At 45.5% G+C, this 20,000-nt stretch overlaps 3 protein-coding genes across 3 annotated transcripts in view; all 3 read left to right on the forward strand.

Moving 5' to 3' along the window:
• The window catches only part of LOC114552160 (uncharacterized), a 35,955-nt gene extending 25,898 nt beyond the window's left edge, over positions 1-10,057 (forward strand). Inside the window, exons 11-14 of the mRNA XM_028572796.1 lie at positions 1,198-1,291; positions 3,079-3,166; positions 6,726-6,996; positions 9,497-10,057. Coding sequence (XP_028428597.1) covers positions 1,198-1,291; positions 3,079-3,166; positions 6,726-6,996; positions 9,497-9,807 — 764 coding nt within the window. The 3' untranslated portion in view covers positions 9,808-10,057. The remainder of the gene's footprint in view (positions 1-1,197; positions 1,292-3,078; positions 3,167-6,725; positions 6,997-9,496) is intronic.
• Positions 10,058-11,338: 1,281 nt separating this feature from the next.
• LOC114552153 (phosphatase and actin regulator 4-A-like) lies at positions 11,339-13,415 on the forward strand. The gene is made up of 2 exons (XM_028572791.1): positions 11,339-12,737; positions 12,771-13,415. Exons 1-2 carry the CDS (start codon positions 12,678-12,680, stop codon positions 13,080-13,082), a joined length of 372 nt encoding a protein of 123 aa, XP_028428592.1. The 5' UTR covers positions 11,339-12,677; the 3' UTR covers positions 13,083-13,415.
• Positions 13,416-17,426: 4,011 nt separating this feature from the next.
• Positions 17,427-20,000, forward strand: part of LOC114552156 (protein FAM3C) — a 20,180-nt gene continuing 17,606 nt past the window's right edge. The window contains exon 1 of the mRNA XM_028572793.1: positions 17,427-17,453. The gene's annotated coding sequence lies outside the window, so the exon portion shown is untranslated. The remainder of the gene's footprint in view (positions 17,454-20,000) is intronic.

The raw sequence follows: 20,000 nt of genomic DNA on the forward strand, positions 1-20,000 counted from the left end.
ACGGACACGGGTATTTTTATAACCAGAGTTTTTTCTCCTCCGTTTAAAATAAAAAAATAAAAAAAAAACCCATCCGCACATGCTCAGTTTCAAATAAATCTCCGTCCACATGAAAACGCAAAAACACGCCGTCAAGCGCTGTCAAGAGCATGCCACACCAGCAGGCGGCGATATAACCCAAATGGTAAAGTCACCTTGGCCAATCAGAAGCCTGGAAAAAAAGCTACATCCTACTCATCCGCCAATTGCAAAGAATCGTCAACAAACCTCAACAAAGCAGTTAGCGGCGCACACTCTGACGTCGCAAGGCAAAAAACCCGGTTATACCGTCCACACGACAACACTGTAACCGGCGGTTATGAAAATGCTCACCCTGGCCCGGAGTTTTCAAAAATGGTCGGTTACTGTGCCCTGAAACTGCGTTTTCGTGTGGACGGAAGTAGAGATGGTCCGATACCACTTTTTTGCTTCCCGATTCCGATACCTGAACTTGTGAAATTGCATTTTTGCAACATATTTCTAACCTGTCTTTCTCTCTGTACCTGTCTGTCTCTCTCTACCTGTCTCTCTGCTCCTGTCTCTCTGTACCTGTCTCTTTGTACCTGTCTGTCTCTCTGTACCTTTCTCTCTGTGCCTGCCTTTACCTGTCTGTCTCTCGGTACCTGCCTGTACCTGTCTGTCTCTCTGTACCTGTCTCTCTGTACCTTTCTCTCTGTACCTGTCTGTTTCTCTGTACCTGTCTCTCTGTACCTGTCTGTCTCTCTGTACCTTTCTCTCTGTGCCTGCCTTTACCTGTCTGTCTCTCTGTACCTGTCTGTCTGTACCTGTCTGTCTCTCTGTACCTGTCGCTTTGTACCTGTCTGTTTCTCTGTGCCTGTCTCTCTGTACCTGTCTGTCTCTCTGTACCTTTCTCTCTGTGCCTGCCTGTACCTGCCTGTACCTGTCTGTCTCTCTGTACCTGTCTCTCTGTACCCTTCTCTCTGTACCTGCCTGTACCTGTCTGTCTCTCTGTACCTGTCTCTCTGTACCTATCTCTCTGTACCTGTCCCTCTTTACTTGCCTGTACCTGTCTGTCTCTCTGTACCTTTCTCTCTGTACCTGTCTGTCTCTACCTGTACCTGTCTGTCTGTACCTGTCTGTCTGTACCTGTCTGTCTCTACCTGTACCTGTCTGTCTGTACCTGTCTGTCTGCCCCAGTGACAGACCAGGACACCCGGAGGCTGATTAAACTGCGAGCTGCTAACGAGGCTCTGTTCACCGGGAGGAGAAACGCTGCCAAAGCTGCCTGGAAGTAAGAAGCCATCTTTTATACCACGAATAACGGAGCTTACCCACCGCTAGTACCGGCTCGGCTCAGAGTCCAGACGAGTAGAGTCCAGGCGAGTAGAGTCGAGTCCAGGCGAGTAGAGTCCAGTCCAGGCGAGTAGAGTCCAGTCCAGGCGAGTAGAGTCCAGTCCAGGCGAGTAGAGTAGAGTAGAGTCCAGGCGAGTAGAGTAGAGTAGAGTCCAGTCCAGGCGAGTAGAGTCCAGTCCAGGCGAGTAGAGTCCAGTCCAGGCGAGTAGAGTCCAGTCCAGGCGTAGAGTCCAGTCCAGTCCAGTCCAGGCGAGTAGAGTCCAGTCCAGGCGAGTAGAGTAGAGTAGAGTCCAGGCGAGTAGAGTAGAGTCCAGTCCAGGTGAGTAGAGTCCAGTCCAGGCGAGTAGAGTAGAGCCCACGCGAGTAGAGCCCACGCGAGTAGAGTAGAGTCCATATGAGTAGAGTAGAGTAGAGTCCATGTGAGTAGAGTAGAGTAGAGTCCAGGCGAGTAGAGTAGAGTCCATGTGAGTAGAGTAGAGTAGAGTCCAGGCGAGTAGAGTAGAGTCCAGGCGAGTAGAGTAGAGTAGAGTCCAGGCGAGTAGAGTAGAGTAGAGTCCAGGCGAGTAGAGTAGAGTCCAGGCGAGTAGAGTAGAGTCCAGGCGAGTAGAGTAGAGTCCAGGCGAGTAGAGTAGACTCCACGCGAGTAGAGTCCATGCGAGTAGAGTAGAGTCCATGTGAGTAGAGTAGAGTCCATGTGAGTAGAGTAGAGTCCATGTGAGTAGAGTAGAGTCCAGGCGAGTAGAGTAGAGTCCAGGCGAGTCGAGTCCAGGCGAGTAGAGTAGACTCCACGCGAGTAGAGTCCATGTGAGTAGAGTAGAGTAGAGTCCATGTGAGTAGAGTAGAGTCCAGGCGAGTAGAGTAGAGTAGAGTCCATGTGAGTAGAGTCCAGGCGAGTAGAGTAGAGTCCAGGCGAGTAGAGTAGAGTCCAGGCGAGTAGAGTAGAGTCCAGGCGAGTAGAGTAGAGTCCAGGCGAGTAGAGTAGAGTCCAGGCGAGTCGAGTCCAGGCGAGTAGAGTAGACTCCACGCGAGTAGAGTCCATGCGAGTAGAGTAGAGTCCGGTGTACCTCTAGACGTTAACGTTAAAGTCACTCTTTCGGACATTTTGTCATTTTCCGACATTTTTTTCGACGTTTTTGTCAATTTTTCCGATGTACAGTTTTTGGGCGCTTCTCTTCTATGACGGCTGAGGAACTTTCTTCTGACTTCTTTAGGACTTAATGTCGACCAAACTGTGAGTGAGAAGACCATATGACACACACAATAATACAGTCAAAGACTTCTTCAATTAAATAAACACATGTCAATAAACTAAACATGTCCAGGCCCTTGATGTGATTCTTATTTTCCAGCGTGGCCCTCTGGGAAATTGAGTTTGACACCCCTGCTGTAGACGTTAACGTATGACTGTGTCCCTGTAGACCAGGGGTGTCAAACTCAACTTCCCAGAAGGCCACGCTGCAAAACAAGAATCGCATCCAGGGCCAGACAGGTTTAGGTTTTTCACATGCTATTATTTCATCGTAAAAATAGAGCATCTTTTATTGTATTATTGCATGTCTGATATAATCCTCTCACTTACAGCTCGGTCGACATAAAGACCTAAAAAAAAAAAATAAAGCAAAGAAAGTTAACGACAGAAAAGACGACAAAAAAGTTGAAAAAAGTTTGACACACTTGCTGTAGAAGTTAACGTTAAAGTGTCCCGGTGTTCTCGGTGTCCCTCAGGGCCATCCTGAAGGAGCTGGGGCTGCAGGGGAAAGTCTCCACCCACCAGATGGCCAAGAAATGGGACAATCTGAAGAGGAGATACAAGGTTTGTCCACTAATGGCCTGTGTGTTTTCACTAGGGGTGCATGATCTATCGACTCAGTATCGTTGTCGCAATATCACGCTGTGCAACATTATACAGGGCTCCAGACTAACTTTTTTCACTAGGGCCCCCTACTGAAAATTTTAGGGGCGCAACTGTTAGATTAAACAGATGCTGACAAAAATTTCCTTTTGGGGACATCATTTGAAATTGGAAAACAAATCTGAAGTTAGAATAAAGGTAATACATTGCAGAATATCGCAGTATGTTCAAAATCGCAATAATATCGTATCGTGACATGAGTTTTGTGATGATATCGTATCGTGAGGCCTCTGATGATTCCCGCCCCTAGTAAGTCCCACAGCCCTATGTTCCCACAGCTCTATGTTCCCACAGCTCTATGTTCCCACAGCCCTATGGTCCCACAGCTCTATGTTCCCACAGCTCTATGTTCCCACAGCTCTATGTTCCCACAGCTCTATGTTCCCACAGCCCTATGGTCCCACAGCTCTATGTTCCCACAGCTCTATGTTCCCACAGCTCTATGTTCCCACAGCTCTATGTTCCCACAGCCCTATGTTCCCACAGCTCTATGTTCCCACAGCCCTATGTTCCCACAGCCCTATGTTCCCACAGCTCTATGTTCCCACAGCTCTATGTTCCCACAGCTCTATGTTCCCACAGCTCTATGTTCCACAGCTCTATGTTCCACAGCTCTATGTTCCCACAGCTCTATGTTCCCACAGCTCTATGTTCCCACAGCTCTATGTTCCCACAGCACTATGTTCCCACAGCTCTATGTTCCCACAGCTCTATGTTCCCACAGCTCTATGTTCCCACAGCCCTATGTTCCCACAGCTCTATGTTCCCACAGCTCTATGTTCCCACAGCCCTATGTTCCCACAGCTCTATGTTCCCACAGCCCCATGTTCCCACAGCCCCATGTTCCCACAGCCCCATGTTCCCACAGCTCTATGTTCCCACAGCCCTATGTTCCCACAGCTCTATGTTCCCACAGCTCTATGTTCCCACAGCTCTATGTTCCCACAGCTCTATGTTCCCACAGCTCTATGTTCCCACAGCCCTATGTTCCCACAGCTCTATGTTCCCACAGCCCTATGTTCCCACAGCCCTATGTTCCCACAGCCCTATGTTCCCACAGCCCTATGTTCCCACAGCTCTATGTTCCCACAGCTCTATGTTCCCACAGCTCTATGTTCCCACAGCTCTATGTTCCCACAGCTCTATGTTCCCACAGCACTATGTTCCCACAGCTCTATGTTCCCACAGCTCTATGTTCCCACAGCTCTATGTTCCCACAGCCCTATGTTCCCACAGCTCTATGTTCCCACAGCCCTATGTTCCCACAGCTCTATGTTCCCACAGCCCTATGTTCCCACAGCTCTATGTTCCCACAGCCCCATGTTCCCACAGCCCCATGTTCCCACAGCCCTATGTTCCCACAGCCCTATGTTCCCACAGCCCTATGTTCCCACAGCTCTATGTTCCCACAGCTCTATGTTCCCACAGCTCTATGTTCCCACAGCTCTATGTTCCCACAGCCCCATGTTCCCACAGCTCTATGTTCCCACAGCCCTATGTTCCCACAGCCCTATGTTCCCACAGCCCTATGTTCCCACAGCCCTATGTTCCCACAGCCCTATGTTCCCACAGCCTTATGTTCCCACAGCCCTATGGTCCCACAGCTTTATGTTCCCACAGCCCTATGGTCCCACAGCTTTATGTTCCCACAGCCCTATGTTCCCACAGCCCTATGTTCCCACAGCTCTATGGTCCCACAGCCCTATGTTCCCACAGCCCTATGTTCCCACAGCCCTATGTTCCCACAGCCCTATGTTCCCACAGCCCTATGTTCCCACAGCCCTATGTTCCCACAGCTCTATGGTCCCACAGCTCTATGTTCCCACAGCCCTATGTTCCCACAGCTCTATGTTCCCACAGCTCTATGTTCCCACAGCCCTATGTTCCCACAGCTCTATGTTCCCACAGCCCTATGTTCCCACAGCCCTATGTTCCCACAGCTCTATGTTCCCACAGCCCTATGTTCCCACAGCTCTATGGTCCCACAGTGATGGAAAGAAACTGTATAGAGCCTGTGTTTTGGTTTTTAATAAGAAAGTGATAGAAAAGAGAATCGATACACCATGGCGTTCTGTTTTTAAACTGAGAAATGATGTAAAACCTGAATGGAGATCACTATATAAGCCACCATTGTCTAAAAGGTTTGGTGATATGCAATGGAGAATTCTCCATGGTGCCATTGCTGTCAATTCTTTTATTTCAGTGTTGAATCCAGAAGTTGATTCAGCTTGTCCTTTCTGTCCTCAAAGGGAGACTGTTTTTCATGCTTTCATGCATTGTGTTAGATTAGAACCTTTGGTTATGAGATTAGAAGAATTGTTTTTGAGGTTTGATGAAACGTTTTGTATTGAGACCTTTATCTTGGGTTTTAAGTACTTTCGGAAAAAACGTTTCATTTGTTAATTGTTGAATTTCATTCTAGGGCAAAAATGGCTATTTACATCAGCAGGAAAAACAGAGTGGATCAAAAATGTAGTAATGATGTGAACGTATGTTTTTTTTTTTTTAACTTCGATCAAATCTAGTCTTGATTGATTTTCGGTTTTATAAAACTATGAGTGATCTTTCAACTTTTGAATTGATATGGTGCAGTCATGGTGCGTTGTGTGCTGTTTGTGAAGGTGATTTGGTTTTTTCTTTTTAATTTCTGTAGGTGTTTATGGTGGAGAGATATTGTTAAAATTTATTGTGAACCGATACTGTTAAAATTGTAAATAAAGTTTTTTCAAAAATCAAATCTATCTGTCTCTCTCTCTCTGTCTCTCTATCTATCTGTCTCTCTCTCTCTCTGTCTCTCTCTCTCTCTCTCTCTCTCTATCTATCTGTCTCTCTCTCTCTGTCTCTCTCTGTCTCTCTATCTATCTGTCTCTCTCTGTCTCTCTCTGTCTCTCTCTCTGTCTCTCTCTCTCTGTCTGTCTCTCTTTGTCTCTCTCTCTTTGTGTCTCTCTCTCTCTCTCTGTCTCTCTCTGTCTGTCTCTCTTTCTCTCTCTCTCTGTCTCTCTATCTCTCTCTGTCTCTCTCTCTCTCTCTGTCTCTCTCTCTGTCTCTCTCTCTCTCTCTCTCTCTCTCTCTCTCTCTCTCTCTCTCTCTCTCTCTCTCTCTCTCTCTCTCTCTCTCTCTCTCTCTCTCTCTCTCTCTCTCTCTCTGTCTCTGTCTCTCTCTCTGTCTCTCTCTCTCTCTGTCTCTCTCTCTCTCTCTCTGTCTCTCTCTCTCTCTCTCTCTCTCTCTCTCTCTCTCTCTCTCTCTCTCTCTCTCTCTCTCTCTCTCTCTCTCTCTCTCTCTCTCTCTCTCTCTCTCTCTCTCTCTCTCTCTCTCTCTCTCTCTGTCTCTCTCTCTCTCTCTGTCTCTCTCTCTCTCTGTCTCTCTCTCTCTCTCTCTCTCTCTGTCTCTGTCTCTCTCTCTCTCTCTCTCTCTCTCTCTGTCTCTCTCTCTGTCTCTGTCTCTCTCTCTCTCTCTGTAGGATCTGAAGTACCCTCCCGTTGGGATGGAGAACGTAGCGGACAGCTCCTCCTCCTGGCCCTGGTTTCACCTGATGAACGAAGCGATGGAGGGTCGCCTGGCGACCAGCGCCCCTCTCCTCACCCCCGTAACCCATGACGACGAGCAGTACCCCGACCCAGCCCCCAGACACCGGGCCCGGGCCACCGCTGCCACCGTACCTCCACCTCCCACGTCCTCCTCTGACTACGCACAGGAGGTGTTCGGTGACAGCCGCAACGACAGTGGTGGAGGTAGAGCTGGGCGATATATGGATATTATATCGATATACAGTACAGGCCAAACGTTTGGACACACCTTCTCATTCAGTGCGTTTCCTTTTTATTTTCATGACTATTTACATTGTAGATTCTCACTGAAGGCATCAAAACTATGAATGAACACATATGGAATTATGTACTTAACAAAAAAGTGTGAAATAACTGAAAACATGTCTTATATTTTAGATTCTTCAAAGTAGCCACCCTTTGCTTTTTTATTAATAAGGGAAATAATTCCACTAATTAACCCTGACAAATCACACCTGTGAAGGTAAAACCATTTCAGGTGACTACCTCATGAAGCTCATTGAGAGAACACCAAGGGTTTGCAGAGTTATCAAAAAAAGCAAAGGGTGGCTACTTTGAAGAATCTAAAATATAAGACATGTTTTCAGTTATTTCACACTTTTTTGTTAAGTTCATAATTCCATATGTGTTCATTCATAGTTTTGATGCCTTCAGTGAGAATCTACCATGTAAATAGTCATTAAAATAAAGAAACACATTGAATGAGAAGGTGTGTCCAAACTTTTGGCCTGTACTGTATGAGACTAGATATCGTCTTAGATTTTGAATATCGTAATATGGCTTAAGTTTCAGTCCCTCCAGAAAAATGTGATTATGCGATCGCATAATTCAACGCATAATCAGCCAAAGTCTGCATATTTATGCGCACTTTCGCCGCATAAATTGTAGGGGTGGGAATCACCAGAGGCCTCACGATACGATATCATCACGATACTTATGTCCCGATACGATAGTATTGCAATTTTAAACATATTGCAATATTCTGCGATATATTGCAATGTATTACCTTTTTTCCAACTTCAAATTTTTCCCCAATTTCAAATGATGTCCCCAAAGGAAAATTTTGTCAACATCGGTTTTATCTAAAAATATAAATTTCTCTGTCTGTTCATCTCACTTCAATTTTATTGCTGCAAAATGTGATTGTCAAGCAGACAGACTGACGAACACATGCATCATAAAAGATCGATACTTGGCATCTGTGTATCGATACAGTATTGCCACGAAAAATATCGCGATACTACGCTGTATCGATTTTTTTCCCCCACCCCTAATAAATTGCCGATTTCCGTGCAAAATATTCGGGGCTTTGCATAATTTCATAATCCCCTCATTTTCGTTGCAAAAAAAAGTCCCATAATATATCTTAGCAGAAAGTTGAAAAATGTTGCGTTTACTTCACACAAGAGCGGCCATTTTCCCCTGTTGCCATGGGAACGTTATGTAGTGACGTCATTACGCGACATCATCGTAAAGCCGGGTGTTGGAGTTTGAATCTGACATATACGTTGAGTCTCTTAAGTTGGTATCCAATAAGAAAGCTATCTTAATATCTGCTGTCTACTTAAATGTCTTTGTTTAAGTTCTCCTGCTGTCTATATTATTTTATTTATATATATATATATATATATATATCAAAAAAAAATTTTAAACATTTTTCAGGAAGGACTGAAGTGTCTGTTCCTGGTTTTAAAGGCAGCATTACAGTAAAGTGATGTCACTTTTCTGAACTTATCAGACTGTTGTAACTAGGGTTGGGCATTGTTAAGATTTCAATCCCGATTCTTCCTTTCAATTCCGGTTCTTATCGATTCTCGCTTCCGATTCTTTGAGCGGTGGAGTTGAAAGGGGTCACGTGCTTATTTCACAAATAAGATGAAAGATTTATTTTGATTCAAAGGTGGGTTGCAGTTTGACGGGGCTTTTTCAACGTAAACTAAAGCCAGACTGGAGCGCCGCTCACTGAGCTCCACGGCTGCAACACAACAAGCGCCTGGATTCTACGGAAACCAAAACTTGCGCATGTTAAATTGGGAACCCCGTGATCAGATTTGAAACCAAATCCTCCGAGCGATTCCAAGTAGGAATCGGTTCTCGATGCCAAACCCTAGTTGTAACTGTTCTATTATTCACCTTTACCCACTTAGTCATTATATCCACATTAGTAAGTAAGAAAGTAAGTAAGTGAAGTTTATTTATAGAGCGCTTTTCACAGATAAAAATCACAAAGTGCGGAGGCTTGCGGCGATTCCAATAAAGAAATGATTTCGCTGGAATTGTAATTTTTGAAACGATTCCAAGTAGGAATCAGTTCAAACCCTAGTTGTAACTTCTCTAGTACTTACTTTTACCCACTTAGTCATTAAATCCACATTAGTAAGTAAGTAAAGTTTATTTATAGAGCGCTTTTCACAGATAAAAATCACAAAGTGCTTCACAAGGTACAACCACATTGAAATACATTGGATGAGGATAAAACATTTAAAAAGTCAAAGATAAATTAAGCCCAATCATTACTGATGATTATTCATCAAAAACCTCATTGTGTGAATATTTTGTGAAAGCACCAATTATAGTCAAAACCACCATATCGTTGCGGTATCGATATCGAGGTGTTTGGTTTAAAAAAATATGGTGATATTTGATTTTCTCCGTATCGCCCCAGCCCTAGGTGGAGGGGAGCCGAACCAGCGGTTGTCGGAGGCTTGCTCCGGCGGCGCGCTGGAGCGCGAGTGGGAGATGGTGGAGAGGGAGCGCGCGGCGCTGGAGCGCGATCGCGAGATGGCGGACCGAGACCGCGCGGCGCTGGAGCGAGAGAGGGCCGCCGTGCAGGCCGAGAGGCTGTGGCTGGAGAGGGAGCGCGCCGCCGTGGAGCGCGACCGGGCCATGGTGGAGCAGGAGAGAGCCGCGCTGGACCAGAGGGCTCTGATGATGAACTCTGTGGGACACGCCGGACACCTCAACGCACTCATGTAGGCTGCTGTAGAGACGCAGGTCTGGACCTCCAGTCTGGAGGAGAAAAGCCTCCCCGACAGACCACCGAGACGGAGACATGTCGGTCCTCCACACAGAGTCCTGGAGACGTAGAGCGCTGGGACACGATCAGGAGGGCTGCACAGTTACGGACTGATCACTGGGGCTGTGTGCTCCATTTTAAAGAAATTCTTAGTCGACTAACACTCGTTCAACTGTACCGACTAATCGATTAGTTGATTTAAAATCGACAGATCTGTAAATCTGAGTTCCTCCGCAAAGAGTCGTGCTAAAAGCACCACTTTAATTCTTGTGTTTACCAGAGATGTGCTCGTACGTTTCTTGGAAATAAGTCATTCAGCATGAAAAAACAGCATCAGACATGACTAATGGACTAAAGAGATCTAAGCTGACTAAGACCAAAACCACCGAATAGTCGACTAATCCACTAAGAGGGAGCAGCCCTACTGATGTCATGAAGTGGCGTATGTACGACACGCCAACTGGTATGCCATTTTGGCGTGTTATCAAGACACATTCTCGCTTTTTAGCGTGTTTTTCAACGCAATTCGCCCACCATTGACCTACGTAGAGCGCTGTGACACGATCAGGAGGGCTGCACAGTTACACTTTATAATCAGGATAGGGCTGGGACTAGGGTTGGGTATCGTTTGTTTTTTTTTCGATTCCGGTGCTAAATCGATACTTTTAAAACGGTGCCTGAACCGGTACTTTTCAATAAAGTTAAAAAAAAAATAAAATAAGGGTAGTAAACAACAGTCAGTGACTTGTTTATTGCTAAGGCCATGGTCAAAATTAAAGATTTAATAATAACGTAATAACAATAACAATAACTTATTTCACCAGTAAATTGCTGTTGAACCCCAGATGGGAAAAGGGTATTTTACAATTACTGTCAATGCACCACGAGGCTACCTGTTTTAAGTGAATCTGTGTTGTTTTATTCCGACAACGGCAGCTGCAAGTGAACGCACCGTCTGTGTTGTTTAATTCCGACCATATAAACATACTGTATATCTATGAATTGTAGAAGTCCTCCACAGTGAAACACAGTCACACTTTACACTGTTTAACGTTAGCTGTCAGCATTTTAACCGTGATTAATCCAGCTGCTAGCTAAAGCTAGGCTAACGTTACATGCTGTCAGGTGTAGTGTAAAGTCGAGCACCGAAATGAGGCACCGAAACTTTCGTTCTTATTCGGTCTCATTACTACCGTTTACGTCGGCACCGGTTCCCTATTGGCACCGAGTTTCGGTACCCAACCCTAGCTGGGACGGTTACCGCTAGAGGTGTGAGTCTTCACTGATCTCCCGATTCAATTCAATTACAATTATCACGTCAGCGATTCGATATCTCGATGCATTTCCATGCGTCATTTTTACTATTAAAGCCATGTAGGATATTTAATTCATAACTTTTCAAGCTTTAAAAACCGAACATTCTGCAGTGCTCTAATACTAAATAAACTGCATACATAAAACTATACAGCACTGAGCACATGGCACCTCCTGAATGTGCCAAACTCATACCAGAATATGTAAACAGAGATGTTGTTAGTCCTACATTACATTATAAACAGAAATAATCCATTATGAGCCAGCCGATTATCGATCCACATCCACGATTCCATGCATCGATTATTTGATTAATTTCAACACCTAGTGGCGGAGGTCTGGACCTCCAGTCTGGAGGAGAAAAGCCTCCCCGACAGACCACCGAGACGGAGACATGTCGGTCCTCCACACAGAGTCCTGGAGACATAGATCTGGGACACGATCAGGAGGGCCACCCTGCCATTCTTGCTCCAATGCTGCATTCAAGACAGTTTTTAGCCCGTAACTTACGACTTCACGACTCGGAAGCGAACAACAATCGTTATGTGTGTTGCTTTGATTACAGTGTGCGGTGCAATTACTTTACCTTGCCTATTAATGTCTATTTATTTCTATTTCTCACCGTTAATCACCGGCGTCTGTACAGCATCAACAGGGGGCGCCATCGTTGTTTGTGTGTGACGTCAGAAACTGTAACTGGGAGTCCAACCATCTGGTACCAGATCACTGGGAGTACGTTACTGGTTTGACTGCTGTTCCACGGTGCTTTTATCAGTAGAAAGTTGTGAAAACACGAGTTACGGGCTGCCTGAAACGCAGCATTACTTGCGCTACTCTCATAAGAAGGTTGCGTTTAACCACCGTACCAAGAAAAAACTGTACCGTGACAGCCCTAGATTAAGGTTAGGGTATCGCCATGATTTCCTGAATCGACTAGATTCAAAAGATCCCGATTGGATTTCATTTTAGCTTCATATATCAGGTGAAATGTTAGAATACCTGGAGATGTAGAGCGCTGTAACAGAAGGGCTGCTGCACATTTATACATTTATACATTTATACAGGTATACAGGTATACAGGTATACAGGTATAGGGCTGGGTATTTCCTCAACAGATTCCGTTACATTTCAGATTAAATAACTGGTTCAGGCCTGTCCAGAGGAGACATAGAGCACCGTGGAGACACATTGGTCTTCCATACACAGAGAGAAAGAGAGAGGGGGGGGTAGGAAACAGTCACAGGTCGGACTCCAACCCTGGGGAGAAACCTCTATGTATATGTGCGCCTGCTCTACCCGCTGACCAACCCGGCCACCAAAAAAGCATTTATTGAAAGATCAATTTTATGATTTTTTTTTTTTTTAGACATCTATGAGGTCACTCAAAACAAAGATGGATTTTAATTGGAGAATCCATTATTTCAACCCAGCCCTATTATTGGGTACCGTTGTGTGTAAACACACCTGTGCCAGGCGCTTCACGCTGTGCCCTTAGACGGTTAAAATAGGACCATGGATGTTTATCGGTCACATCCTAACAACAGCAGTGTCTGAGCTGCCGTGTGTCTGCAGATTGGTAGCTGTACCTGTGCAGCCCTACCTGGTGATGGTAGCTGTACCTGTGCAGCCCTACCTGGTGATGGTAGCTGTACCTGTGCAGCCCTACCTGGTGATGGTAGCTGTACCTGTGCAGCCCTACCTGGTGATGGTAGCTGTACCTGTGCAGCCCTACCTGGTGATGGTAGCTGTACCTGTGCAGCCCTACCTGGTGATGGTAGCTGTACCTGTGCAGCCCTACCTGGTGATGGTAGCTGTACCTGTGCAGCCCTACCTGGTGATGGTAGCTCTACCTGTGCAGCCCTACCTGGTGAGAGTCAGTGTTTACGGAGACGTTTCCCTGACAACCACGTTGGACCGCTGACGTGGAAACCGTCTCTACGGAGACCCTAAAAAACTAAAGAGGAGAAACCAGATCGATGTTGAACCTCTTCAGCCGTTGGTTGGAGTGGACGTATCACAGAGTTTTGTATTTATTTACAGAAAGAAGAAGTAGTTTTATTTTGTATTTAAACGCTGATGACGGCAGTTTGGTCCTCATGTTGACGACGTCATGGCCTGATGGACGACTCAGAGTTTCTACAGGACCCTTCAGACACAGACTGAACTCATGGTCCTCCTCTTCCTCCTCCTCCTCCTCTTCCTCGCTCAGTTTGTACAACATGAAAGGAGATTAAAAAGTTGCATCATCACTTTATATTTGTCTTAATTAATTTGATTACCGGTATTACGTTTTACATGTGTGTCTCTGTGTGTGCATGTGTCTGTGTGTGTCTGTGTGTGTGTGTGTGTGTCTGTCTGTCTGTCTCTGTCTGTCTGTCTGTCTGTCTGTCTGTCTGTCTGTCTGTCTGTCTGTCTGTCTGTGTGCGTGTGTGTCTTTGTGTGCGTGTGTCTGTCTGTGTGTGTGTGTGTGTGTCTTTGTGTGTGTGTGTCTGTCTGTGTGTGTGTGTGTGTGTGTCTTTGTGTGTGTGTGCATGTGTCTGTCTGTGTGTGTGTGTGTGCATGTGTCTGTCTGTGTGTGTGTGTCTTTGTGTGTGTCTTTGTGTGTGTGTGTGTGTGTGTGTGTGTGTGAAGGAGAGACCTGTGGGTACATAGAACCCAGTATTTATTCAGATATCTTGGGGTGAGGTGACACAAAGTCTAACCCAAATGTGGAGCCTTAGTTCCTCCCCGATCATACCAGGGTTGGTACTACTGGGTTCCTTATGTTTATTTATATGTATATTAGGGCTGTGCTTGACTAAAGAACTTCTTAGTCGACTAACACTTATAGGATTTTGTCGACTAATCGATTAGTTGATTTAATTGACAGAGCTGTGAGCTTTGAGAGGTGGTTAAGACTAGAAAAGCACAATATAAATGTAGTTAATTAACCATCTGTAAAACTGAGTTTCTCCACAATTAATCCTGCAAAAGCACCACTTTAAATCTTGTGTTCACCATAAATGTGCTCAGAAGTTTCTTGGAAATGATCAATTATTATAAATTATAAATTAAGCATGAATAAGCATAAAAAATGACTAATCGACTAAAGAAATCTTAGTCGACTAAGACCAAAACGACTGATTAGTCGACTAATCGACGGAGAGGTGGCAGCCCTAATATATATATATCTCCAACGGTCTTCATCGTTCTCAAACAGAAACACGACTAATGTTGACGATGACTCGTTCAGGTTCATTTGTGTGTTTTGGGGTTTCTACAACAACATGTTTACATGCTTTAATGTTCAAAAAAAGGTCTGTCTGAATATACCTGTATTCATTATTACATCAGTCATTTAGCTGATGCTTTTAACCAAAGTGACTTAAGATTACAGTATATGTCAGAGGTCACACACCTCCGGAGCAACTAGGGGTTAAGTGTCTTGCTCAGGGACACATTGGTCGATGTATGGCAGTGGGAATCGAACCCTGGTCTCCCACACCAAAGGTATGTGTCACAGCCACTACCCTATTCAGCCTCTGTCTGAGACACTTCATTTTAGCGCCAGTCTCTTTAAGGCCGGCTTCACGCTGGCTGCGTGGTGTTTTCTGTGTCTTTCCCCACAGAAAGGTGTCCGATGCTGCTGCTGCTGCTGCTAGCCCTGTCTGGACACATGGATGTTTCCCATGAACATAAATATATTCTGATCTGATTACAGCAAAGACAACGTCTGCAGTATTGACGGCAAAATAGGCTCCAGAATATTTCCTTCTGGTGAGATATTAGAAAATCGATAAAAAGTACATTTATAGTACAGGCCAAAAGTTTGGACTCACCTTCTCATTCAATGTGTTTCCTTTTTATCTTCATGACTATTTACATTGTAGATTCTCACTGAAGGCATCAAAACTATGAATGAACACATATGGAATTATGTACTTAACAAAAAAGTCTGAAATAAGTGAAAACATGTCTTATATTTTAGATTCTTCAAAGTAGCCACCCTTTGCTTTTTTTGATAACTCCGCAAACCCTTGGTGTTCTCTCAATGAGCTTCATGAGGTAGTCAGTTTTCGTTCCTACCCTCACCTATGGTCATGAAGGCTGGGTCATGACCGAAAGAACGAGATCCAGGGTACAAGCGGCGAAATGGGTTTCCTCAGGAGGGTGGCTGGCGTCTCCCTTAGAGATAGGGTGAGAAGCTCAGTCATCCGTGAGGAGCTCGGAGTAGAGCCGCTGCTCCTTTGTCGAAAAGGAGCCAGTTGAGGTGGTTCGGGCATCTGGTAAGGATGCCCCTGGGCGCCTCCCTAGGGAGGTGTTCCAGGCACGTCCAGCTGGGAGGAGGCCTCGGGAAGACCCAGGACTAGGTGGAGGGAGGTCCAGCTGGGAGGAGGTCTCGGGAAGACCCAGGACTAGGTGGAGGGAGGTCCAGCTGGGAGGAGGCCTCGGGAAGACCCAGGACTAGGTGGAGGGAGGTCCAGCTGGGAGGAGGCCTCGGGAAGACCCAGGACTAGGTGGAGGGGAGGTCCAGCTGGGAGGAGGCCTCGGGAAGACCCAGGACTAGGTGGAAGGATTATATCTCCAACCTGGCCTGGGAACGCCTCGGGATCCCCAGTCGGAGCTGGTTAATGTTGCTCGGGAAAGGGAAGTTTGGGGTCCCCTGCTGGAGCTGCTCCCCAGCGACCCGACACGGATAAGCGGACGAAGATGGATGGATGGAGGTAGTCACCTGAAATGGTTTTACCTTCACAGGTGTGCTTTGTCAGGGTTAATTAGTGGAATTATTTCCCTTATTAATAAAAAAAGCAAAGGGTGGCTACTTTGAAGAATCTAAAATATAAGACATGTTTTCAGTTATTTCACACTTTTTGTTAAGTACATAATTCCATATGTGTTCATTCATAGTTTTGATGCCTTCAGTGAGAATCTACAATGTAAATAGTCATGAAAATAAAAAGGAAACACATTGAATGAGAAGGTGTGTCCAAACTTTTGGCCTGTACTGTATATATATCTGCATTTGTGTCAAAACCTCGAGACTTTCAAACATCAACATGTCATTTATTAATATGTATTTGTGTCTAAACGACATATAAACATCTTTTCCTATTCTATGTTGCCTAGAAACGCTTCCAACACGCTGGCATGTGTCTTGTGAGAAATAGGCGTCGGTTACCATGGGAACCCAAATATAAACGGACACGCCACGCAGCCGGTGTGCGGCAGCCCTAAGCCTCCCTCCCAAAACAACCCAGTCTGCTCTGATTGGTCAGGGTTTTCAGGGGTCTTTCGCAACTTCGCTCTCGGAGTCTTTGCACCATCGCTGCAGCCGGGGAATGACTGTAACGGCACTTTCTACCTGTATAAATACATAGTACAGTTGTATTTGTAACAGAACTTCTGAGAGACTGAGTGGACATGACACAAAGTTGAAGTTATTCTAAAAACCTCAAATATTCGAAAGGGTTTGGAGGAAACATTTGGGGGCTGAAGCTCCGCCCCCCCCCCCCAGAAGCTCCGCCCCCTGGCTGTATTTTGAATGTATGTTTGGCTCCTTTTGAATAGCTTTGAATAGCTTTGTGTCTGATTACTGCTAGGTAAATAACTGCCTTTTCTTTGCCTTATCTCAAGAGGAGCGCCTTGGACTCTGACCCTGTGTTTGCAGCTGATTGGCTGTATGAACTGTAACCAGGGTAACCAATATCAAGTGTGTTGGGGGGCTGAACAGGATCAACCCGTTTGTTTCTGCAGCTTCCTGCTAACAGAACACCTCACGGGACGGGACAGCACGGGACGGGAGAGAGTCTGAGAGGCTGCACATCAAGACATGCTCACAGTCACAGTAGGTCAGTGACACAGGTCATGTGTCTATCTATAGCTTCTTAGTGTAATCCTCTTCCCTGTCTGTCCCGGGTCAGTCTCTGATCTCTTCCCTCTCTGTCCCGGGTCAGTCTCTGATCTCTCCCTCTCTGTCCCGGGTCAGTCTCTGATCTCTCCCTCTCTGTCCCGGGTCAGTCTCTGATCTCTCCCTCTCTGTCCCGGGTCAGTCTCTGATCTCTTCCCTCTCTGTCCCGGGTCAGTCTCTGATCTCTCCCTCTCTGTCCCGGGTCAGTCTCTGATCTCTTCCCTCTCTGTCCCGGGTCAGTCTCTGATCTCTCCCTCTCTCCTCTCTGTTCAGGTATGATACAGTACGTGGAGTACCGATCACCGAGCTTCTCTTTTTGGATCTTATTTGGAGGATTTAATTGTTTCCCGTTTAATTTTTGAACAGGAAAAACAAGAATGGCAAGACGACAAAACTTCAGTGCAAGTAAGTTTTCTGTGTGTGTGTGTGTGTATCTGTCTGTCTGTTAATGTGTGTGTGTGTCTGTCTGTTTGTGTGTGGCAGTGTCTGTTTCTGTGTCAGTGTCTGTGTGTGTGTGTTTGTGTGTGTGTGTGTGTGTCTGTCTGTGTGTGTTTGTGTTTGTGTGTGTCTGTCTGTCTGTCTCTGTCTGTCTGTGTGTGTTTCTGTGTGTGTCTGTCAGTGTGTGTTTGTGTGTGTGTTTGTCTGTCTGTGTGTGTTTGTGTTTCTGTGTGTCTGTCAGTGTGTGTGTGTGTGTCTGTCTGTGTGTGTTTCTGTGTGTGTCTGTCTGTCTCTGTCTGTCTGTCTGTGTGTTTGTGTTTCTGTGTGTGTCTGTCTGTGTGTGTGTGTGTGTGTGTGTGTGTGTGTGTGTGCGTGCCCCCTTGTGTGTTGTGTCACCTCCTCCACGGTTGTTGACCTACCAGGATGTTGAAGGTTCCTCTTCCTCCTCCGAGTGCTTTCACCGGAAACGTTGTGATCACATTACAGCTCATATTTCATCATGTCTTTGTGTCTTACTCTTTAACTAAAAGCTCTATTTCTGTAGGGATCCATCCCATAATGTAGTCACACACTTAGAATAATAATCTCAGTCTGTCAGCGGACTCTAACTGCTGCTGAACATTAGTCCTGTAAGGTTACATTACAGCCCCGTTCAAAATAATTAAAATAAATTGTATTTATTGGCCCTTTTGATGCAGAAGCATATAGGATTGTGTGGTTGTAAGCAGTGATTTAAAGCCCTGAAATCTGGATTGTATTTAAAAAAGAAATGTCATTTCTTTGGTTTAGTTTGCAAGACTAACCTCTAAGCTTCTTTTATTATCTCACTCCTATCTTCCCTCAGCCCTTACTATTTAAACAGGGGTGTGTGTGTGTGTGTGTGTGTGTGTCCTGTGTACACACACAGTAGTGTTACAGTACAGGGCTGTAGGCAAGCAGCAGACACTCAGAGGTGACAGCTGACGCACAAGAACGCAAATAAAGGATCAGGATTACATTACAGGATTACACACACACACACACACACACACACACACACACACACACACACACACACACACACACACACACACACACACACACACAGACAGACAGACAGACAGACAGACAGACAGACAGACAGACAGACACACTCACACACAGACACACACACACAGAAAGAAATAAAGGATCAGGATTACATTACAGGATTATTAAGATTCAAAACTGACTTTGTAGTCATTGTCATGTGTGCTTCCGTACGTACGAAAAATGAAATATTGTTCCCCCAGCTAGTGTCAGTATACAACAAGGAAATAAATAGGATAAAAACCCTCGTAAAATACAGCATATAGACCTATAGGAGGAGCTTGGGCTCAGAGTATTAAAGTGCAGAAGAGAGTAGCAGTAAGTAAAGAGCTTTAGGCAGACAGACTGTAATAAATAGGATTTTAAAAATTAACCATAATAGAAAAGGAAAGGACTAATAGTGGATTTAATTACTTATTTGATACGAAAGATTATTTGGGACTCAGACACTGAGTAAAGACTTGACCTGTTATTCAAAGTTGCTCACATACAGTTAAATGGAACTACTGTTTGTTTTTTCTTTCAACATGGACCTATGTTTGTGTGTCTCAGTGACTGATGGGAACAACACACACACACACACACACACACACACACACACACACACACAGACACACACACACACACACAGACACACACACACACACACACAGAGACACACACACACACACACAGAGACACACACACACACACACAGAGACACACACACACACACACACACACAGACAGACACACACACACACACACACAGACACACACACACACACACACGCACACACAGAAAGACAGACACACGCACAGACAGACAGACACACACACACACACAGAGAGACACCCACACACACACAGACACACACAAACACATGCACACAGACAGACACACTCACACACACAGACAGACAGACACACTCACACACAGACAGATACACGCACAGAGACAGACACACTCACACACAGAGACAGACACACTCACACACAGAAAGACAGACACACACAGACAGACACACACACACACACATGCACACACAGAAAGACAGACAGACACACACACACACATGCACACACACAGAAAGACAGACGCACACACACAAAGACTGACACACACACGCACACACAGACACACACACACACACACACAGAGAGACACACACACACACAGACAGACAGACAGACAGACTCACACACACAGAGATACACACACAGAAAGACATACACACACGCACACACACACAGACAGACACACAAACACATGCACACAGACAGACACACAAACACATGCGCACAGACAGACACATACACACACACAGACAGACACACACACACAGAGACAGACACACGCACACACAGACAGACACACACACACAGACACACAAATACACACACACAGACAGACACACAAACACATGCACACAGACAGACACACAAACACATGCGCACAGACAGACA

The sequence above is a fragment of the Perca flavescens genome, unplaced genomic scaffold, assembly GCF_004354835.1.
Source record: "Perca flavescens isolate YP-PL-M2 unplaced genomic scaffold, PFLA_1.0 EPR50_1.1_unplaced_scaf_8, whole genome shotgun sequence".
Lineage (NCBI taxonomy): Eukaryota > Metazoa > Chordata > Actinopteri > Perciformes > Percidae > Perca > Perca flavescens.